At 38.7% G+C, this 23,729-nt stretch overlaps 3 protein-coding genes across 6 annotated transcripts; 2 read left to right on the top strand and 1 right to left on the bottom strand.

The window, feature by feature from the left end:
* Positions 1 to 393: 393 nt before the first annotated feature.
* LOC123708232 (transmembrane protein 87A) lies at positions 394 to 4,425 on the top strand. Its single transcript, XM_045658831.1, has 10 exons — positions 394 to 674; positions 918 to 978; positions 1,142 to 1,230; positions 1,782 to 1,946; positions 2,299 to 2,448; positions 2,558 to 2,733; positions 2,815 to 3,141; positions 3,213 to 3,333; positions 3,760 to 3,907; positions 4,174 to 4,425. The coding sequence occupies exons 1-10, from the start codon at positions 573 to 575 to the stop codon at positions 4,386 to 4,388; spliced, it is 1,554 nt and encodes a 517-aa protein (XP_045514787.1). The 5' UTR covers positions 394 to 572; the 3' UTR covers positions 4,389 to 4,425.
* A 99-nt stretch (positions 4,426 to 4,524) lies between these two features.
* Positions 4,525 to 7,083, bottom strand: LOC123708231 (engulfment and cell motility protein 1). Its single transcript, XM_045658830.1, has one exon. The coding sequence runs from the start codon at positions 6,970 to 6,972 to the stop codon at positions 4,774 to 4,776; it is 2,199 nt and encodes a 732-aa protein (XP_045514786.1). The 5' UTR covers positions 6,973 to 7,083; the 3' UTR covers positions 4,525 to 4,773.
* Positions 7,084 to 14,080: 6,997 nt separating this feature from the next.
* On the top strand, positions 14,081 to 23,686 carry LOC123708785 (spondin-2-like). Of its 4 annotated transcripts, none has more exons than XM_045659669.1 (9): positions 14,081 to 14,443; positions 15,085 to 15,296; positions 15,657 to 15,848; positions 15,964 to 16,170; positions 16,475 to 16,729; positions 17,286 to 17,484; positions 17,779 to 17,878; positions 18,334 to 18,505; positions 23,426 to 23,686. In XM_045659669.1, exons 1-9 carry the CDS (start codon positions 14,269 to 14,271, stop codon positions 23,540 to 23,542), a joined length of 1,629 nt encoding a protein of 542 aa, XP_045515625.1. In that variant the 5' UTR covers positions 14,081 to 14,268; the 3' UTR covers positions 23,543 to 23,686. The 4 variants fall into 4 exon arrangements, with proteins under 4 accessions (XP_045515625.1, XP_045515626.1, XP_045515627.1 ...); XM_045659670.1 differs by having other exon boundaries at positions 17,779 to 17,854; XM_045659671.1 differs by lacking the exon at positions 14,081 to 14,443 and having other exon boundaries at positions 15,156 to 15,296; positions 15,649 to 15,848.
* Positions 23,687 to 23,729: the final 43 nt, after the last annotated feature.

A 23,729-nucleotide genomic window follows, 5' to 3' on the forward strand; every position in this document is an offset into this window, starting at 1 on the left:
ACTGGCGTTATTCCAGCCGCTATCCTAGTATAAGTCTGACAAAACCTAACCCCAACGGTAGATACAGTTTGATTATCAATGTTGATTGAATTGTGTTCGGACGAGTTCATTTTTATTTTTATAAATAATATAATTTATTTTTGGCTTCGTTACCAGGCTATAAAATCTTCTAAAAAAATTAGTTAAAAGATTCTAGAATAATAATTCTGTCACTTTGAACTCTTTTCAAAATAGGTTGGATAGTTTCTACACAATAAAAATATAAAATATAGTAAATACGCGCACACCCGCTTATTAAGCGGCTAGTGTGTTTATATACATAATAATAAAAATTATCACAAACAGATCTGTAGACATTGGCAACTCTCAAATGGACTCCCATAGTCTTTCAAGTCTGTGGAGTCGGCTATCACAGTATCACGTCAATCGGCATTGTATTTTATTAGAAAATGTATAGGATTATTATCAATTTTTATTTTTAATTTCAAATATATTTTCTATTTAAACTAATTAGAAATATGTACCGACAATATTTGTTTAGTAAGAAATAACTTAGATACTTAAAGGTGACAATGAATATTTTATTTAGAACTGTATTTATACTAGTCGTCGCAGCCTTTAGATTAGTGTTAAGTTTTTCTGATGTTGGGAAATGGGACCTCCAACTTGATGGGGTGAGTAGATTCTGCTTGAGAATTTTTTATTTAAGTTTATGCTTTTTCCATAATCCGTTATGAAATTATCGATTTTCAAGGCTCATTACTCTGGCTACCTGCAAAATGTTAAACTGAGTCATTTTTAGTTTTAGATTGTATCTGTTACTATCGGAAAACTTTTAATATTAGATAAGATTTTTTATTTTGGTTGAATTTGATACTAATACTGTTTTAAAAATAATCTAAACTAATTGATTTCAGGAAACTTGCAATTTTACACTAGCCAAATCCTTGTTTAAGGATTCCAAATTGATAATAGTATGTAAGTAATACAAACAGATTATTTTCCAGCTTATCATATCCTATTCCTTAAAAATACATAATTATTTCTATAATAATTTATTTACTATTGCCATTGTTGTAATAAATAATATTATTTATTTCCAATATAAAAATAAACATTATTGATAATATTTTTATTTTAGTGCATTGTGAGATACCAGTAAATTTAACAGTGGCATATGCATGGAGGCAGACACCATGCTCACCAGATTATTTCCACTTTTTTGAAAAGGTATGGTTATTCTGAATAATAAAATTAAGTTATTTTTATAAGCTTTTTACTTATTAACACAAAATAATCAATAGTGCTTCAACCTTTTTAAATCTGGGCCTTAGATTTCTGTATCTATTTTATGATCATTTGTCAATCTAATAGGCAATTAGGTGATCAGCCTTCTGTGCCTCTCACACTCTGTCGACTTTTTGGGTCTGAGGAAAGTTTCCTCACTATGTTTTCCTTCACCATCCAAGTGAATGTTAAATGTGCATATAGAAATAAAGTCCATTGGCGGACAGCCAGGGTTCGAACCTACAACTTGAAGGATAAGAGTCACACGCTGAAGCCACTAGGCCTTTTTTATTTATAAAGGTTTAAGTTATTTAATAATTATTTATATTACTTGATAAATTATTATTATTTATGTTTATACATTACCTTAATTATAGGGTGTGTTTTCCCTAATCTAACAAACCACTAGCCAGAGCTAATTCAATAAAGTAATATTATTATTAAAAAACATTAATGTTTAAAAAGCTTAATTTACATTTCATTCATTATTTCAGAGAATTGTAGATTGTTCAAATACAGTTGAAAGGCCATTCTTTCAAAGCAACCACAGCACTGCCCAAATGATAAATGTAGTACAAATTGTAACATGTGATGGTAAAAATCCAATATTTTTCAATAATGAAAAAGACAAAACATCGGAAACATTGAATAAAAAGTCTGTAAGTAATTATTAACATTGAAAATAAATAATGGCTGTCTAAGAAGTAAAATTACCATAATTTTCAAGTTTGTTTCTGAACAGAAAATTTAATGCTTATATAGCGATAGTAGTACATACATACAATTGTTCGGATAAAAACATTATAAAATTCGTAAGAAAAATCTTTGTTTTACAAAAAATAACACTTCATTTAACATTATATTAATGTAAATAATCTTATTAATAAAAATCTACACATGTAGGCTTGATGAATTTTTAGATCAAATTTATAAATTTAGATTTGTGTAAAATAGTATGAATAATAAATGTCATGGATAGATTTGGATGTAGCAAATTGATTGAATTTGCAGCTGACACCTTCGCTACTAACGGTGGAGCGGGAAGGCATATACGCTTTAACCATGTCCGTCAGAAGCAACACCAATTTCAAAGCATCCATACACATTGAAATGGTGGCTCCCTCTGGCTACCTGTCGGCGGCTATCTGGCCACTATTACCAGTAAGAAAAATCATATTTACTTTTCAATTGAAAGCTTATCAACTTATAGACGGCGTGTATAGTTTTGTGTGTCGTTATCGTTGTTTGGTTTTACGATAAATATTTTCAGTTTTTCGGCGTATTGTGTGGCGTATACGCCCTTCTATGCACCGGGTGGCTGGCCGTTTGCGGGCTTCAGTGGAGAGATCTCTTGCGCATCCAATACTGGATCGGCGGAGTGGCCATACTCGGGATGGTCGAGAGCGCCACTTACTACGGAGTCTACTCCTCCATCAACAGTAGCGGGTCTGTCATCATTTCGACGAGTGAAGTCGTTCCTCACAGAAGTGGAATTTTTACAATTGTATAAAACCTGTATGCTTTCAGGCAGTTCAGCCCCACCGCGTATATGTTCGCGGAGTGGGTGTCGGTGGCGAAGCGGGCGTTAGCCCGGATGCTCGTCATTATCGTGTCTCTCGGCTTCGGCATCGTTAAGCCGCGCCTGGGCCCCGCCCTGCAGCGCGTGGTCGGGGCGGGGGCGTTGTGGGCACTGTTGGGCGCCATCGAGGCCTGGCTGCGGTTGCACCACAAGGCCGAAGACTCCAACCGCGATCTGCTGCTGTCGGAGGCGCCTCTCTCGCTCTTGGACAGCGCCATCTGTTGGTGGGTCTTCGTCTCTCTGGCGCACACCATGCGCACGCTTCAGCTGAGGAGGTCTGTCAATCGTTAATGAGATGTCTCGTCGCTACCATTACTGTTGAAGACTATTTATCTTTTTGTTCCAGAAACAACATAAAGCTTTCCCTGTACCGTCACTTCACCAACACGCTGATATTCGCAGTGATCGCGTCGGTCATATTCATGCTGTACTCGCTCAAGTCGTATCGCATTCAGTTTTGTATCACCGTAAGTTTCGACCCGAAATAACTTAAGTATTTTACGTACGTTATAGATCTAACATGCATTTAACTTTACCTAGGGGCCGATCAAGTATTACCTTAGCACTGAAGGGGGCAGGGGGGTATGGTGATTATGTCAATAGTATGCATTTACTTTTTTACATATATTACCCACACACTGCCTATGCTTTAGGATTCCAGGATTACTACAAAAAAATAATACGTTCATGTAATATTATTTTTGAGAGCTTTGCTTACTTTTGCTGACAATAGGACGGTGGGGGTCATAAATTGGGGGGATCTTACCTACGTAATACTTGAACGGCCTCATACAAGAATTCATTTGTACCAATTATAAAGTATAGTTGAATTTCTACTTTCATGATTTTACTTTTATAGTAATTAATATCTAATAAATTGCAAATATTTTCAGGAGTGGAAGGAAGTATGGATGGACGAGGCCTATTGGCACATATTATTTGCTGGTGTACTCACCGTTATTATGGTTCTCTGGAGACCGACAAATAATAATCAGAGATATGCCTTCACGCCTCTACTCGACAATGCCGAGGATGATGAGGGTATGTATGACAGGGGAGGTATAAGCACCCACATTTGTGTAACACGAAATTAATTTTTGGGTTCTCTCAAAAATATTTTCGGCTTTAATTTAAATATGTATTTAGTTTTTGTCCTTAAACATTCAAGCATTGAAGAAATTTATAAAGTTAATCGTGTTACGAAACGAAAAAATATAATTTCTTCAATTTATCTTTAAAAAAAGAGATTAGATAGTTTATTAGGATAAAATCTGGATTTAATTTGTTTTTTTTTTATATAATAATAGAAGAAGAAGAACAATTCGTAAATGACGCATACGGTGTGAAAATGCGTGGGACGAGTATTAGTGAGCCTGACAACAGGGATCCTGAACCAAATACTATTTCACTTGACTCAGACCTGCGATGGGTGGAAGAGAACATTCCGACAAGTACTCTGCCCTTACTGGATTCAGACGAGGAAATAATTAATACTAAGTTTGAGGTGTCAAAGATGCAATAAATATTAAACAAATGCCAATTAATCTGTTTTGATTTTCATCTAGAAATTATTTTATGCCCATTCCCAGCAAAAGGTTGTCTAATAAAAAGTTTTCTTTTCTTGACTTTTATTACTTAAATATGGTAATAATCTTTGGCTTAACATGTATGTAATTCAATAAACTACTAAATTACCAATGAATAATATAACCAATAACGGTACTGATTATAAGTAATTAAACTGAAGTTCATTAATAATTAATATCTTAAAATCATTATAGTAAATCACTGAAGTTTTGTCATTTAAACAATAATCAAAGAACTTATGCTAGGTCCAGCATTAAATAAATGCACATAATATAGTTGTGCTCACAATAGATTAATATATACATTGAATAATACTGTTACTAATTATTTTCATAGTAAAAATCATAATCTTCAGGTTCTGGTGGTATTTGTGGTGGGTTTTGGGGAATGTCTATCCCTTCAGCGTCTAGTAGACGAACTTTGATATCCATAGACAGTAAAGTTTCAAGATCATTATCAAAAGACTTGCTTGTCATCTTTTCTTTTAGTAAAGCATTAATTCCATCGGTCCAGTAATCAAATATTTGCTCATCAGGTGCTACAAAGTCTAATGAGGGGACCTCTGCTGCTTTTAATATTAAAGAGAATGCCAAATGAGGGCTACTGATTTTACCTTTCAAATCTTTCATATGGGGACATTCTTTGCCTACAACAACACACTTTATATCTGCAACAGCTAGCTTAGTACTCAATTCTTCTAAACTGGGTGTACTTTTTTCATCACACTCACCATAGTGAAGTATTTTGTGGTTTGGTGACAAACGTACAAACCAGAATTTGTCTTTTCTATTAATTTTTAAGTATTTTTTAAATCTTGTGCCTCCAACTAACACACCTAATCGTTGTTGTTGAATTAAATCTATAATTTCGGGGGTTATTTTTTCTTTCAACTCCACAATGGGTTTGGCATGAGACTCCCATACCTCTCTGTTTGTGCGTTCTTGCTGCCATAAGTGTGTGATTTCATTATATGTTAATTCCTTCACCCTTTGCCTAAACTTATCAAAACTTTTTGGAGCTGCAGCTAATGCTCTAGTTATCTGTTCACGAACAACACTCAATACTTTGACAAAGTCCTCTGTGGTAGCTCTCATTTCTTTCCATGTTTTGTTCAAAAGTACTATGCAAATACAAAATAACTCTTCAAAAGGATGATCATGTGTAAAAAATAGAGGATGATAAGTTTGTCCTTGCTCGCTCGGAGCTTCACCAATAAGCAGTATTTCACACAATAGTTTAATCAATTCAACACTTGTCTTTCCAAAAGGGCATTCAAGCTCATCAGCACGACAACTGTTCCTCAATACTATTTTAGTATAATCTTCTCTGTAATTTCGTGCAAAATAAAGCATACAGTCCAGGGCTAAAACTCCTGGTGGTATTTCATTGAAATCTTTTATTGGATCTATTTCACATTTGAAACCTAACTTCTTGAAATCCTTTGATAAACTACCAGTCTGGCGTCTTGTTGTTACTTCAATGTTTGTGTTAGCATCATTTTCAAAAGCATATTTTCTTAGTTCTTTAATTTTTTCTTGAGACTCTTGTTCCTGTGAGTCAGCCCTTTGACACATCCTTGGTTCCAATAATCCTAAAGTTAAAGTCTGCAAGACATACAGTTGATGAGCCAGCTCAGTTACAGAAGTTTCTTTTGATACATTGTTAGTAATCAAATTTTCATATATTTTATTTCGAACTTGCTTAGAACATAGTGTAGCTGCTATGGTCTTGCGTTTGGTCATATCAGCTTTTAAGAAAATTGCATTGATTAATGCTATGGCATTTTGCTGAATAATTCTATCTGAATTTTCTAAATGTGATATCAAACTAGGAATTGTTATTTCTTTTTCAACATGAGAGTTTTTTCCAGAACTATTCAGAACAATGTTTTCAAGTATTGAGAGACAGGACTGAATTATCTTGGGATCTTGTGTATTAGTCTGATTACTGACAAAACTAACAACCTTATTTATAAACTGATTTTCCAAAATATCCCAAGATATTATGCCATGATCCATGAGCTCAACAAAAGTAACTAAAGCATACTTCAATGCAGTTCCTTTGAATTTCCCAGTTTCTATGTTGCTTATTATTAATGATAGGCCTTTTTTATTAATAAATTCAAGAGCAAAAGTGAGGTCACTGCTAACTGTGGATAACTTCATTAAAGCTTGTGTTTGTTCGGAGTCTGTACCTGTGTTTATTTTTGTTAAAATGTCCTGGACCGTCTTTGCGGGGGACTGTTCTAATCGGAGTACAGATCCGTTTTTGATTTCATTCCGATTCTTTTCTGTAATATAATTTTGATTATTACTCTCCGAGAACTGCAAAGCATAATTAGTAGGATCTGGAAGCCCCCAAGCTTTACACAAGAGCTGAATTATGCTGGAGAGAGGCTGACTTTGATCGAACTCTATCAACTGTGGCACCTTATCAGGTGCATTTAACATTTCCACTGCAATCTTCAGAATTGTCGAATCTTTCGTCACGGACGGCATTTTTATTGGCTTTACAGACATTTATTCACCATTTGACAACGAACTTCCTGGACACGAAGGCGTAGAACAGGAAACAGAATTTAAATTTGTATTCAAAAACACTTTAGGAAAACATTAATCACATCACAGACCAGGAAGGACAAACCAAATTAAGCAAATAACAATCTTGTCAAATCTTGACATTTGATATCCTTATTTATTGTCAAGTTATCAACTGTCAGTCGACATGATAAATTGTTTACGAAACATTGACGAAATCCATTGGTTACATTCTGTTTTTATGGTAACAATTCTTATATAGAAAGATACCTAATATACAGAATGTCCCAGAAATAATGGATAATCCTTGAATCCCGCAACGGGACAGCTCTCCAGCGCTCAGAAAAAAAATATCTAAAAAAAATAATTCTAAGTGAGAGAAATATGATTATTTTTAGAAAAACATATGTTATTTTTACTTTACTTCACATTCATGTGCACAACGGCCACAAAGTAAGGCAATTTATGGCGTTTTTGGTGTCATCTTATTTCTGGTAGACTATACTACTAGAGATACATTAAATAATATAAGTACATATCTATGATACTTTTTTCAAAAACAATAAGAACTTGAGTTTTTGACATGAAATTTGATACTAAAATAATTTTGGTATACTTTGAGTGTTTCATGTAAAAAAATATGAACACGTAAGTGGCCAGCTATTTAAAAAAATGCGCAGTTCATACAGTTTACAAAATGTTATAATACATAATTTTATCTAATACCACTACGAAGTTGCCAAGTAGCCAGCGTAGCCAGAGTCGACCGCTAATCATCCAGCGACTGGCGACGTTGGCTACCTGTTTAGCCAGTTATTTTGCACGTGTTTGTATGCTCCATCACTCACGCAGTCGCCAACCAGTTGTCGAATTAGCACACCTTAGCACTTTTTGTGCTTTTTCATAATCTCTTAATTATGTTTTTTTACTTAGTTATCCTGAAAGAAATTGTGAGTAAGACTACTCTCTACTAAGACTGCTCTCCTGTTTATTAATTTTACAAAAAAAAATTATTTTGATTTAATAAAATAATAATTATTATTTTTTGATTTTGACTTTTGTCGAGATAGAACTGAATGCACGCAGGGTCGCCAGATGTAGCCACGGTAACGTCGCTGGCCACGTCACCATGGCATCTCGGTGAGGTATGGCTCTAATGCGATACCTTGGAAAGATTTAAAAAGTGTATAATCCTTTATTAAGGTTTAAACAAAAGATTATTGCGTCATACTCATTTACAGTTTTAATTCAACACCTGCGGGTCTAGCCATATTGATACCGAAAAGTATTCTACATACACTACAAGAGCCACGTTACCAGACTACCGCCGACCGCGTAGCTCCGAGCTGCTGTTCGTAGCACCTTATTCTTTCTTTCGTCTTTGGAATAAATGTATTCTTAGTGACACAATTATAAACCAAATAAAAGTAAAAACTTTACAATATTTTTGTACATTTGCAATAGAAAGCTGCAAAATGGACATAAGAATATGAGCAAAGTCGGAAAAAATTTCGATTTATGCGGAATTTATGGAAAGATGCAATGTGGCATAATATATGAATTTTAATTGCATGTTAAAATTAACAATTATTTTATAGCCAAATCCATTATAACATAAAGAACATATCTAAATCAAATATTTGTAATACAAATACGTATTTAAAAACAATTGCTCCTATGAAATTTAAATCACACTATAAAGAGGACTACAGAAAGTTATTTGCATTTTTCAAAATTATACCCATACAAGAGAAAGTGCAGCTAGGATTATTAAATGAAAACTACTTTACAGAAAATTACCTCAAAACAATTAAAACTCACTATCATTATTCAACACGTAGAAAATTAAAAAACGAATTTCTATTACCGAAATAAAATAATTTATATGGGAAAAAACATTAGACTACATTATTACAAATTTAATAAACTCGTTACCAGCTACACTTCTTACTAATATAACAAGAAACAATATTAAATTTAAATGAAAAAATATTACATAAATCAAACAATTATAAATTATGCATAACAAAAAATATCCTAATCAGATATCATCGTCTTTTAATTGATATTCGAATAAAGGAACACATTCTGTATTCGAATGAGAATTCTCGTCAAGAACAGGTTTCTTGCATCTATTGAGCGTCAATGTTTCAATTGGTTTAGAGACGTTTTACGTGCAATTTCAATGGATTTGTAGGTGATTAGTACGTGTCGTCATGAAACAATAATTTGTTCTGAAAAGAACAGTTAATTGCGTTACCGTTATACCACGATGTCGAACTGTTCTGAGAAGAACACGTTCGTACCCTTCGACGGTTGCGCACAACAAAAAGGACCTCGATTTTATTGTCTACGCACCCTTCGCATCTTGGTACCACATGTTTACCACTAGTGGCCAGGTAGGATAATTTTTGTATATAAATCTACAGTTTTTAAAAATTAAACACATTCCACATTCCATCTTCACCTCTTCTCAACGAATTATTAGGAAGTTTTATTTTAACCAAATAAGGACCAATCAACATAAACCAAAACTACCTAAAGTGGTGACCCCGAGAAGAACACCAAGAAAATTGAAGATGACGAACACAGAAAATTCCGGTGCAGAGCGTCAAGTTTCATCACAACCGTCGAGCCAAGAAGTCTCCGGTATCTCACTGTCGCTCCGTGTCCCACCATTCTGGCGCGACCAGCCGCTCCTCTGGTTCTGCAGTTTCGAAGCAGCAACCGCCGATCTGAAACGAAGCCAGGCCCAGCTCGCCCAGATGGTCATCGCACAGCTTGAAAAGCGAGATATCCAAAACATCGCTGATCTCATTTGCTCGCCGCCGGAAGCAGATTACTACAACACCATTAAAGACCGTTTAATATCGCTATACGAAGAATCTAACAGCGCACAAACGAAGAAGCTACTGTCGCAAGTTGAGCTTGGAGACCAGAAACCCAGCCAGCTGATGAGGCAAATGAAGCAGCTTAACAAGGACAAATTTCCTGAGAGCACCATCAAAATGATGTGGCTCGAGCATCTGCCGCCACACATTCGTTCCGTGCTAGCCGTCAGCGAAGCGTTTAAAATCAAAACGACGCTTGACGACCTGACCTTGCTCGCGGACAAAATGATGGAAGTCCACACGCCGTCGCAATACATCGCTGCCGTCGCGACGCCTTTCACACCTGTAGCATCGCCACCAACTCCAGAACAACAACCAACCATCGACACCCTCATCGGTGAAATAAGAAGGTTGTCTTTGGAAGTTGCCGAGCTACGAGTACAACCGCGCGACAACTACCGCAACAGTCGTTCTCGCTACCATTTACAATCACGCTCGCGGAACGCATCAACAAAGCGCAACGAAAACCGACGAGAGTCACAGATGGAAGATCGAAGCCGGAAAAAATCTCCAATGCCGTACTGCTATTACCATCATCGCTACGGTATGGACGCGAAGAAATGCACACCACCATGCAGTTTCAAGCCCATAAACCAGTCGGAAAACTAAAAGTAACGCTGGCCGCGGCGGGAACCGGCGTTACCGAATCATCACACCGCCTTTTCGTTACCGACAGGGTAACGAAACTTACCTTTTTGGTCGACACAGGAGCCAATATCTCCGTGCTACCAAAGACTAAAGGCTCACGTGAAAAACCACTGCCATTTCAACTCTACGCCGCCAACAACACGGTCATTCCAACATACGGAGAGAAGTCACTCCAACTTGATCTTAACCTCCGAAGACCATATACATGGAAATTCGTCGTAGCAGATGTGTCTAAGGCAATCCTGGGAGCAGATTTCTTGCAGCACCACCACCTCATTGTCGACGTAAAAAACAGAAGACTGATCGACGGGAAAACAAAACTGGTAACAAACGCTCAACTCAGTACTGCAGACATACCTACAGTTCGTAGTATTGACATTGAGCAAAATTACCACAGCATACTAGAAGATTTCCCAGGCACAACCAGAATCACTTTAATGAAGCTTAGTCCCAAACATTCCGTTGAACACTTCATTGAAACAAATGGACCGCCCCTTCACTGCAAGCCACGCCCCATTGCACCGCATCGTTACGAAATGGTCAGGAAGGAATTCCAAAACATGATCGATCAAGGGTTATGCAGACCAAGCAAAAGTCCTTGGGCATCACCTCTTCACGTCGTGCCAAAGAAGAATGGAGACCTACGCGTGTGTGGCGATTACCGAAGGCTCAACGCCATAACCAAGCCCGATCGGTATCCCATACCACGTATACGTGACTTCACATACCAACTCGCAGGGAAGAAAATTTTCTCCACACTCGACCTCAATCGCGCGTACCAACAACTGCCAGTCAGCGAGCAAGATGTGGAGAAAACCGCTATCATCACACCTTTTGGTCTTTTCGAGTTTCCGCGCATGTGTCCTGGTCTAAAGAACGCCGGACAGACTTTCCAACGCTTTATTCACGAAGTACTGCGCGAACTCGACTTCGTATTCCCTTTCGTTGATGATCTACTCATAGCATCAATCGACGAGGAAGAGCACCGAAAACATCTACGCATCGTATTACAGCGACTAGAAGAATACGGCATCACCATCAACCCATCAAAATGTGTTTTCGGCCAGCCAACTGTGAAATTCCTCGGTCACCAAGTCACAGCAGAAGGAATACAGCCACCCCAAGAGAAGGTACAAGCTATTACAGACTTTCCAAAACCACAAACCGTAGAAGAACTACGACGTTTTCTCGGTATGATAAACTTTTACCGTGAAAATATCAAAGATGCGGCCACCATACAAGCGCCGTTAAATACCTACCTGCACAACGTCAAGAAGCGTGACAAAACTAAGATCGACTGGACCACTGAATCTACGCAAGCTTATGAAGCATGTAAAGAGAGCATAAAAAACGCCGCTTTACTTGCTCATCCGTCTTACCATGCGACACTTGCTATATTCAGCGACGCTAGCGACAAAACAGCTGGTGCCGCACTCAACCAATTTATCAACAACTCATGGCAACCACTCGGCTATTTCTCGAAGAAATTCACCGACGCACAGACTCGCTACAGTACCTACGATCGAGAGCTACTCGCTATCTACATGGCTGTTAAACATTTCCGCAAAATGTTCGAGGGACGAGAAATAATTATATTTACCGACCACAAGCCGCTAACTTTCGCTTACACAAAAACAAATACAAACAGCGAATCACCGAGACGCACCCGACAGCTACTTTATATCAGCGAATTTACCACTGATATACGACACGTCAGTGGATCTCAAAATGCAGCCGCAGATGCATTATCACGTGTCGAAGCAATCACCTGTCCATCGCCGATCGACTACAATCTACTTGCAGAAGCTCAAGAGCGCGATAGCGATTCCATTAAAGCACTCAGTCTACAGAGCAACTTATGTTTCAAGAAAGTCAACCTGCCCGTCTCAAATATCAAATTACACTGCGAAACTTCAACCTCACAGTTACGTCCGTACCTACCAGAAGAATACCGACGTACCGCATTCAACGCAGTACATAACGTTAGCCACCCTGGAATCAAGACTACGAGAAAATTAATTACGCATCGCAAATATCAGCTGAAGACGTCGCCAAAGCGGTATACGAAGGTTGGATTTCCCGTTTCGGTTGTCCTGTAACAATAACAACGGACCAAGGACGCCAATTTGAAAGCAGAGTATTTGCATCTCTTTCTCGCTTACTAGGAATCGAAAAAACGCGTACAACTTCATACCACGCACAGTGTAACGGTATCATCGAACGATGGCACCGTGTCCTTAAAGCCGCATTAAAGGCAAGACTACAGACCGCAAGAAGCTGGATCAACGAGCTACCAACCGTCCTACTCGGATTACGCGGCGCTATGCGAAGTGACACCGGCGTAAGCGCCGCCCAACTTACCTACGGATGCAACATACGCTTACCCGGTGATTTCTTATCAACGACCCGCAATGACGTCATCATGGACTCTGGCTACATCGATCAGCTGCGCGACGCAATACGTAACCTGCAACCAATGCCGAGTCAACCACACAGCAACACAAAACCCATATTCGTACACCGCGACCTGCAATCATGTGAATACGTATTCGTACGCATAGACGCCGTAAAGAAGCCATTACAAGCACCCTACGACGGACCCTATCGCGTGCTGAAACGAGACAGTAAGATATTCACGCTGCAGTTACCTAACCGTGAAATGAATATCTCTATCGACAGACTCAAACCTGCCTACACTATCGCCGAGCAAGATGTGCCTACTGATACAACAACGAGTACCTGCAACAAGCAAAACACATCAAGTGCGAGCGAACTACATGAACCATCAAATAGCCTGAAACATCAAAATGACAACACCCTGAAACATCAAGATGACAACAACCTGAAACAACAAGACACTGGGAACACCTCAATACCTACAAGAACAACTCGCCGAGGCCGCGTTATACGCCTGCCGGTACGCTTCGCTAGAGGGGGAATCCTGTAGGTGATTAGTACGTGTCGTCATGAAACAATAATTTGTTCTGAAAAGAACAGTTAATTGCGTTACCGTTATACCACGATGTCGAACTGTTCTGAGAAGAACACGTTCGTACCCTTCGACGGTTGCGCACAACAAAAAGGACCTCGATTTTATTGTCTACGCACCCTTCGCATCTTGGTACCACATGTTTACCACTAGTGGCCAGGTAGGATAATTTTTGTATATAAATCTACAGTTTTTAAAAATTAAACACATTCCACATTCCATCTTCACCTCTTCTCAACGAATTATTAGGAAGTTTTATTTTAACCAAATAAGGACCAATCAACATAAACCAAAACTACCTAAAGATTGATAGTTATAATCTTATAGTGAATGTATTAATGATTTAAATATGTTTGACGTCCTGGTGGACAGAAAAACTGTACCCAGTTTGTGTTTTCACCACACCAACTTCCTTTCTATATAAATAAGATCATTTATACAATAAATAAATAAATATTTGCAAAACTTAACATGGTATCCTGTATGTACAATTTTAAATATGTAATCTAAGCTTTGTAATACTACACTTCTGAACCAATTCACAAGTCCATTTTAACAAATAGAGTCATGGCTATCGTATTATTGTCTAACGCGCATCAATCACTTAAAAGTAACTTGATACTCATGTACCTAAGATGTAATGGAAGTTCACATTATAGTTTACTTCCAGTTTCCTTACCATTCGCATAGTTTACTGGATAAAGACGACATCAACACGACGAAATTGATTAAAATTTATATGCAGTGGTTATGCAGTTACTTCTGAAATTTATTTTTTTATTCTTTGTAGCACAATATGTGTTTACTTTTCGTTGTGATCGGCGACCGTATGGTTCACTGACACATCCCTCAGCACCTGATGGAAGATTCAAACTGGAAGTTGAAGGTGCGGACGAAACCTATATTCCAAATCAACTGTACACAGGTAGGTAGAAAAAAAATTAATCTCGAGATTTATGAATAAGTTTTATTCACTACGAATTAATTAGTAACTCGAGCGCCTGGTAAGTAAACAAGTGAAGCACAATGCAGCTTTTTAGTGGACTACAAATATTTCTCAGAATTCAATCGTGATTATTACTACGTGACTAACATATTACCTACTTAGTAACGTTAAGGTATAAGGAAATACTAACAACATTTGAAATGAAACTATAAGGATATGGAAATAAAAAAGGCTTTATTATTATATAACTAAAGTTTAATTTACTTGACTTAATATTATGAATAATGAATCGACATTTATTGCCTTTTTTAAGATACACACATACATTACGCTCGCGTTCTTGGCAATGAAGACTAAACTGTAAAGAACGCGAGAATAATTTTGACTTTTATATAATTGTAAATACAATTAAATTCGGCTATATTGATACTGTTGTATTTCAACTTTCGCAGTAATGTGGAGATTTTATTATAGCATTTCAAATTAATTTAATTTCTTTTTGACGTTCATAAGTGTACTTGTTTACCTATATGAATAAAGATATTTTGAGTTTGAGTTTGAAATTCATATAAAAATTTGACAATGTTAATATCAACAATTTAAAAAGCAAAATTTTATAGTACGAATAACAGAAACGGATGGAGAATCAAGATTCACTGGTTTCATGATATCAGCTGAGGGAGAAGTGCGTCAAGATCCAAAGAATCCTCGGAAAATGATTACACTTTCGCCAGGAGATGTGACTCCTCGGAATTACCTCACTACGAAGTTCAGTAACCGCTGTCATTTTTCAGTCGAACACGCTGTTGGTACTCCGAAGTCTTCAGCAGAGGTTTGGACCTATGTCTAAAATAACTAAAAGTGGAAAAAACATTGCTTTTACGGATTTTTATCGGTTTCTGTATAACACATACATATTTTTGTTTGCAATTGACAGGTTTATAGGTAACTTAATTTAAATCGAGCAACGTATTAGTATTTCCTGATAATATAATAAAAAATATTGACAGATCCTACAGAAACAAATTAAAAATAACCCACCTTTTTATATCTATTCATGCATTCCTGGCTTATTATTGCTACGCACTATGCGTAAACAATAATCATAAAGACGATGCTCCGATAGCTAAACCGATTAAAATCTAAATAAATTATACAAAATACCAGACCTCATTGATCTGAAGGCTGTTAGGTGTACTGGCATGCTCCAGCGTCAGGCAATGGTTGTGTGACACTACGAGCGATGGTGGCAGAGAATAAGGAGAGCTGGTACGAAGATGGAGGACCTTTGTCTCTTTATCTGTGTGAAGACATGCGACAGCCAGATGATATTACTCCACAAGTCAACTATAACTGTGAGATTTGTGATGAAGCTAAATACGAAGTGAGTCATTGTCACTTCCTTCTATTCTATTAATAAAGAGAAAAGAAAAAGCGAATAAAAAAACCATACATATTATGTATTTATTTGATTTGATGTTTGTTTTGCCTTTCTCTAGATAACATTCACCGGTATATGGTCAAGGAATACTCATCCTCGGTTTTACCCTGAAAATGACTGGTTACCCAGATATAGTGACCTTGTTGGAGCATCTCATGCGGCAGACGTGATCCTCTGGGCGCCAGGTTCCTTGATAACTGACGGCGTCAAAGACGTCGCTGAGTATGCCAATACAACACGTTTTGAACAGGAAATACGGGAGAAGGTACAAAACAAGAGTGAATACATATCTACTATACGTTACTACGACTTGTTTACCTTTTCTGGTACTTTTTTATCCTGTCTCTGTTAAATTCGTAATTAGAGTCTTGACATTTGGTTAGTAAGAAATGAATCAGAGATAACATCAAAGCATTGTTTATTATTAATCGTAATATTTAAAACAACGTCGGGTTTTTAAACACTTATAAAACTGGTTTTTTATTTGCTGTATTTATCTCCACCTCGACCAGCAGCATAAATATTAAAATAAACGTAAAACATTGTTATTTCAAAAAATAACCTTTCAGATTGGCAGCGGTGTCCGTACATTAATAAAAGGTAAAGGTCACGGATATCTAAAAATGAATTATCCGACATACTCATTTATCCGAACGGACAAAGTCAATCATCTGATTACTGCCGCCGTGGGTATTCATCCCTCGCCGGACTGGTTTCTTGGGGTCAGTAGGTTCGAGTTATGTCAAGGTGACAGTTGGCTAACTGAGAGGGAACTTAATCTTTACCCGTGGGATGCTGGGACGGATAATGGAGTGTCTTATGAGGTATGAGCTTCTGCAAAACGTCACTTCTATAAAAATAATGATTTATTTTATATTCATTCATGTACTTCTTGAAACGGTAAATTTTCAGCTTTAAGGAAGGTCATAATCCTTGAGTAATATCTTCTTATAATTGTAAAAATGACGTACGTATGGGAATCCGTGGGCATCAAATAAACACGTCCCCTCTATTTCCAGACTAGATGTAATCAAGTTAAAATAAAAAAGTGACACTACAAACTTTCTACGTTTGCGCCCCAGATTACTATATCTGTTTCATAATCGTCTTTCAATATAATAGACAAGTAGGTGATCCGCCTCCTGTGACTGAGACACGCAATCGACTTTTGGGTCTAAGGCAAGTCGGTTTCTTCACGATGTTTTCCTTTACGTTTCGTGCGAATGTAAAATGTGCGCATATAAATAAAGTCCATTGGTGCACGGGGTTCGAACATACGAATCAAGTTAAGTAGCAGATGTAAATGAAATCCGTCATAAATGCCTTCCCACACAATTTTTGTCATCAATATGTTTGGAAGATTTCCCTTGATATTTTCAGTCAGCGAATTTTCCGACATTCCCCCAAGCGGCCGTTTCCCGTGTAGAGACCAGCTCGTATGACAAACATTCCCCATTCTACGAAATGGATATGAAGGAAATGCATCCTTTTGGAACGTTACGCATCAAATTAGTTAAAACATACCAAAGAGACTGCACAAGTAAAACAAACGAAGAGCCCTCGGAGTCGAGCACGACAAGTAAGAGATATTCTTAAAACTGATTCAACCGGGTCGCAAATTTCTAGTTTTATAAATTTGCCTCTACAGTTGTAAAATATTTTGATGCTGGCTTTTTTTCTCGGCCTACGCCCTCTGTCTTCTTTGCCGATGTGTAGGGATATCTGCGATACAAATTTAATGACGTGGAATAAGTGATACCTGTATCTTATATTACATAATATACTTTTTTTGTAAGGACGTAATATGTGTGTATATGAAATAATTACGAGTTAATTAGGGTTTCCCGATTATCGAATTGATTATTACACGCAGCTGAGGAAGGAACTTCAACAACGGAGCAACCATCAACCGAGTCCGAAGGTCTGTCGGAGCCAGAGGAGCCCTCAAGGTACCGATACACAGATAACACAGGGTGAGCTGCTTTATACACACCCACCCGATGACGGACAGGGCATTAACACACTTCTATGTCTGGTTTATTACTCCCTCTATCTATGGTGTTTAAGACGAAACTTATTCTACAGAATCCGTGTTACTGGTATGTTTTTCATTTGTATAAAAATTGATATACTCAATCATTTGGAGTGAGGTATCGTGTCACCTCTGCATTAGCTTTATTTGGGTCTAGCACTTTTAGTAAGTTTGTGTGTTGCTAAAGTTGAAGGGCGTATCGTTTGTCTATTTGTACATTTGCATCTCGAACGATTTCAATTATTGATAAAATATTGTATTTATCGTTTAGATTATATTTTTTATAAAACGTGTTACTTTTAGTAATCACCGAAATAAAAGATGGAGTAACAAAACAGACATAAAATTGACGTCAGTTGAAGTCGAGATATCGCCTTATCTATGAAAACTTTTCAGCCAACCCCCTCTGGTCACGGATCCGGAATCGTCCGAGGATTGCCCCATGACTCAGTGGTTAGAGTGGACTCCGTGTGACGGTCCATGCGAGAATGGGAGGGTCTCGGGTTTTCAATGGAGGGAAAGATTTCACTTGGTTGACGGAGTAGCCGTGGAGAAATATGATCCTAATGTACGTCCAAAGTTGTACCTCAAAATTTAATTGTGACCTGAAAATTAATTTGTAATAAGATAGGATAGGATAATATTGTTACTAACGCAAAAATAACCATGGACGTATGATTGTCTCCTTTAATAAATAAATAATTATTATAAAAATATAATAACTCGGTGGCGCTACAACCTTTTTTGGTCTAAGCCACAGATTTCTGAATCTGTTTTATGATCATTTGTCAATCGAATAGGCGAGTAGGTAATCAGCCTACTGTGTCTTAGACACGCTATCCACTTTTTAGGTCTAAAGCGAGCCGCTTTCCTTACGATTTTTTCGCACATAGGCAGTAAGTCCATTGGTGCACAACCGGGATCAACCCATTATCTCAAGGATGAGAGTCATACGCTGAAGCCACTAGGCCACCAATGCTGCTGCATAATTATTATTATAAATGGTTATACTATAAATTAATATGTAGTATAACCAACCTATATTAATAAATAGAAAATGAAAACAAATTTAAGTTTGGTTCCTGTTTAGGTTGTTTTGGTTTAGGTTGATTTTCTCCTTATTTGGTTAAAATAAAACTTCCTAATAATTCGTTGAGAAGAGGTGAAGATGGAATGTGGAAATGTGTTTAATTTTTAAAAACTGTAGATTTATATACAAAAATTATCCTACCTGGCCACTAGTGGTAAACATGTGGTACCAAGATGCGAAGGGTGCGTAGACAATAAAATCGAGGCGCGGCAAAAAGTTGTCCTAACGGTAACGCAATTAACTGTTCTTTTCAGAACAAATTATTGTTTCATAACGACACGTACTAATCACCTACAGGATTCCCCCTCTAGCGAAGCGTACCGGCAGGCGTATAACGCGGCCTCGGCGAGTTGTTCTTGTAGGTATTGAGGTGTTCCCAGTGTCTTGTTGTTTCAGGTTGTTGTCATTTTGATGTTTCAGGCTATTTGATGGTTCATGTAGTTCGCTCGCACTTGATGTGTTTTGCTTGTTGCAGGTACTCGTTGTTGTATCAGTAGGCACATCTTGCTCGGTGATAGTGTAGGCAGGTTTGAGTCTGTCGATAGAGATATTCATTTCACGGTTAGGTAACTGCAGCGTGAATATCTTACTGTCTCGTTTCAGCACGCGATAGGGTCCGTCGTAAGGTGCTTGTAATGGCTTCTGTACGGCGTCTATGCGTACGAATACGTATTCACATGTTTGCAGGTCGCGGTGTACGAATATGGGTTTTGTGTTGCTGTGTGGTTGACTCGGCATTGGTTGCAAGTTACGTATTGCGTCGCGCAGCTGATCGATGTAGCCAGAGTCCATGATGACGTCATTGCGGGTCGTTGATAAGAAATCACCGGGTAAGCGTATGTTGCATCCGTAGGTAAGCTGAGCGGCGCTTACGCCGGTGTCACTTCGCATAGCGGCGCGTAATCCGAGTAGGACGGTTGGGAGCTCGTTGATCCAGCTTCTTGCGGTCTGTAGTCTTGCTTTTAATGCGGCTTTAAGGACACGGTGCCATCGTTCGATGATACCGTTACACTGTGCGTGGTATGAAGTTGTACGCGTTTTTTCGATTCCTAGTAAGCGAGAAAGAGATGCAAATACTCTGCTTTCAAATTGGCGTCCTTGGTCCGTTGTTATTGTTACAGGACAACCGAAACGGGAAATCCAACCTTCGTATACCGCTTTGGCGACGTCTTCAGCTGATATTTCGCATAATGGGTATGCTTCGGGCCATCTTGTTGCTCTGTCGATCATTGTCACGAGGTATCGATGACCGCTGGCCGCGGTAGGTAGCGGACCAACGATATCGATGTGAACGTGTTCGAATCGTTCGGTTGGTGAAAAAATTGATAATTGACTTGATGTGTGGCGTTGTATTTTGGCGCGCTGACACTGTAGGCATACTTTTTGCCCACTTGCCGACGTCTGCGTTCATTGAGGGCCAAAAGTAACGTTGCGTAATTAATTTTCTCGTAGTCTTGATTCCAGGGTGGCTAACGTTATGTACTGCGTTGAATGCGGTACGTCGGTATTCTTCTGGTAGGTACGGACGTAACTGTGAGGTTGAAGTTTCGCAGTGTAATTTGATATTTGAGACGGGCAGGTTGACTTTCTTGAAACATAAGTTGCTCTGTAGACTGAGTGCTTTAATGGTATCGCTATCGCGTTCTTGAGCTTCTGCAAGTAGATTGTAGTCGATCGGCGACGGACAGGTGATTGCTTCGACACGTGATAATGCATCTGCGGCTGCATTTTGAGATCCACTGACGTGTCGTATATCAGTGGTAAATTCGCTGATATAAAGTAGCTGTCGGGTGCGTCTCGGTGATTCGCTGTTTGTATTTGTTTTTGTGTAAGCGAAAGTTAGCGGCTTGTGGTCGGTGAATATTATTATTTCTCGTCCCTCGAACATTTTGCGGAAATGTTTGACAGCCATGTAGATGGCGAGTAGCTCTCGATCGTAGGTACTGTAGCGAGTCTGTGCGTCGGTGAATTTCTTCGAGAAATAGCCGAGTGGTTGCCATGAGTTGTTGATAAATTGGTTGAGTGCGGCACCAGCTGTTTTATCGCTAGCGTCGCTGAATATAGCAAGTGTCGCCTGGTGAGACGGATGAGCAAGTAAAGCGGCGTTTTTTATGCTCTCTTTACATGCTTCATAAGCTTGCGTTGATTCAGTGGTCCAGTCGATCTTAGTTTTGTCACGCTTCTTGACGTTGTGCAGGTAGGTATTTAACGGCGCTTGTATGGTGGCCGCATCTTTGATATTTTCACGGTAAAAGTTTATCATACCGAGAAAACGTCGTAGTTCTTCTACGGTTTGTGGTTTTGGAAAGTCTGTAATAGCTTGTACCTTCTCTTGGGGTGGCTGTATTCCTTCCGCTGTGACTTGGTGACCGAGGAATTTGACAGTTGGCTGGCCGAAAACACATTTTGATGGGTTGATGGTGATGCCGTATTCTTCTAGTCGCTGTAATACGATGCGTAGATGTTTTCGGTGCTCTTCCTCGTCGATTGATGCTATGAGTAGATCATCAACGAAAGGGAATACGAAGTTGAGTTCGCGCAGTACTTCGTGAATAAAGCGTTGGAAAGTCTGTCCGGCGTTCTTTAGACCAGGACACATGCGCGGAAACTCGAAAAGACCAAAAGGTGTGATGATGGCGGTTTTCTCCACATCTTGCTCGCTGACTGGCAGTTGTTGGTACGCGCGATTGAGGTCGAGTGTGGAGAAAATTTTCTTCCCTGCGAGTTGGTATGTGAAGTCACGTATACGTGGTATGGGATACCGATCGGGCTTGGTTATGGCGTTGAGTCTTCGGTAATCGCCACACACGCGTAGGTCTCCATTCTTCTTTGGCACGACGTGAAGAGGTGATGCCCAAGGGCTTTTGCTTGGTCTGCATAACCCTTGATCGATCATGTTTTGGAATTCCTTCCTGACCATTTCGTAACGATGCTGTGCAATGGGGCGTGGCTTGCAGTGAAGGGGCGGTCCATTTGTTTCAATGAAGTGTTCAACGGAATGTTTGGGACTAAGCTTCATTAAAGTGATTCTGGTTGTGCCTGGGAAATCTGCTAGTATGCTGTGGTAATTTTTCTCAATGTCAATACTACGAACTGTAGGTATGTCTGCAGTACTGAGTTGAGCGTTTGTTACCAGCTTTGTTTTCCCGTCGATCAATCTTCGGTTTTTTACATCGACAATGAGGTGGTGGTGCTGCAAGAAATCTGCTCCCAGGATTGCCTTAGACACATCTGCTACGACGAATTTCCATGTGTATGGTCTTCGGAGGTTAAGATCAAGTTGGAGTGACTTCTCTCCGTATGTTGGAATGACCGTGTTGTTGGCGGCGTAGAGTTGAAACGGCAGTGGATTTTCGCGTGAGCCTTTTGCCTTTGGTAGCACGGAGATATTGGCTCCTGTGTCGACCAAAAAGGTAAGTTTCGTTACCCTGTCGGTAACGAAAAGGCGGTGTGATGATTCGGTAACGCCGGTTCCCGCCGCGGCCAGCGTTACTTTTAGTTTTCCGACTGATTTATGGGCTTGAAACTGCATGGTGGTGTGCATTTCTTCGCGTCCATACCGTAGCGATGATGGTAATAGCAGTACGGCATTGGAGATTTTTTCCGGCTTCGATCTTCCATCTGTGACTCTCGTCGGTTTTCGTTGCGATTTGTTGATGTGTTCCGCGAGCGTGATTGTGAATGTGAATGGTGGCGAGAACGACTGTTGCGGTAGTTGTCGCGAGGTTGTGCTCGTAGCTCAGCGACTTCCAAAAATAACGTTCTTATTTCACCGATGAGGGTGTCGATGGTTGGTTGTTGTTCTGGAGGTGGCACACGGAGTGACAGTGTGATACCGGAGACTTCTTGGCTCGACGCTTGTGATGAAACTTGACGCTCTGCACCGGAATTTTCTGTGTTCGTCATCTTCAATTTTCTTGGTGTTCTTCTCGGGGTCACCACTTTAGGTAGTTTTGCTTTAAGTTGATTGGTCCTTATTTGGTTAAAATAAAACTTCCTAATAATTCGTTGAGAAGAGGTGAAGATGGAATGTGGAAATGTGTTTAATTTTTAAAAACTGTAGATTTATATACAAAAATTATCCTACCTGGCCACTAGTGGTAAACATGTGGTACCAAGATGCGAAGGGTGCGTAGACAATAAAATCGAGGCGCGGCAAAAAGTTGTCCTAACGGTAACGCAATTAACTGTTCTTTTCAGAACAAATTATTGTTTCATGACGACACGTACTAATCACCTACACCTGTAACAGTCCACCTTTATCGCTGCCAGCATTTCCTCGTTACTATCGTTTCTAATATATTTACTTTTTTAATGTATAACTATTCATTAATTAATACATATTAACATGTTAATATTTTTAGTTGATTGTTTTAAGTGTTTGCATATCACGCATAGGTTGATCCATCTACGAGAAAAGAAGTTCCAAGATTTTGCAAGAATCACTACGAGGATTTTGAAAGACGGGAATGTGAAGATGATTGTGATGAAGAGCAGAATGAAGTCGCGCGTTAAAAAAAGAAGAAATTACGATAATTAATTTAATTTTAATTATAGATATTTTTAATGACATATTTCATTCGAGAGTAGGTACAATGACTGCATATCAGCAGTTAACTAATAATATGATTGAAACTGTGTACTGTTAATAAATGTCTTATATTATATTGTGTTTTCATTTCTTAAAAAAATGACATCTAAA

The sequence above is a fragment of the Pieris brassicae genome, chromosome 4 (assembly GCF_905147105.1).
Source record: "Pieris brassicae chromosome 4, ilPieBrab1.1, whole genome shotgun sequence".
NCBI lineage: Eukaryota > Metazoa > Arthropoda > Insecta > Lepidoptera > Pieridae > Pieris > Pieris brassicae.

What these genes read in the sequence shown, in the direction of transcription:
- LOC123708232 (XM_045658831.1), top strand. Translation starts at nt 573, where the DNA reads ATGAATATTTTATTTAGAACTGTATTTATACTAGTCGTCGCAGCCTTT. An exon ending in ATTTCCACTTTTTTGAAAAG is followed by an intron (nt 1,231 to 1,781) that starts GTATGGTTATTC and finishes TCATTATTTCAG; the next exon opens with AGAATTGTAGATTGTTCAAA. An exon ending in CAATGCCGAGGATGATGAGG is followed by an intron (nt 3,908 to 4,173) that starts GTATGTATGACA and finishes ATATAATAATAG; the next exon opens with AAGAAGAAGAACAATTCGTA.
- LOC123708231 (XM_045658830.1), bottom strand. Translation starts at nt 6,972, where the DNA reads ATGTCTGTAAAGCCAATAAAAATGCCGTCCGTGACGAAAGATTCGACA.
- LOC123708785 (XM_045659669.1), top strand. Translation starts at nt 14,269, where the DNA reads ATGCAGTTACTTCTGAAATTTATTTTTTTATTCTTTGTAGCACAATAT. An exon ending in TCCAAATCAACTGTACACAG is followed by an intron (nt 14,444 to 15,084) that starts GTAGGTAGAAAA and finishes AAAATTTTATAG; the next exon opens with TACGAATAACAGAAACGGAT. An exon ending in AACAGGAAATACGGGAGAAG is followed by an intron (nt 16,171 to 16,474) that starts GTACAAAACAAG and finishes ATAACCTTTCAG; the next exon opens with ATTGGCAGCGGTGTCCGTAC.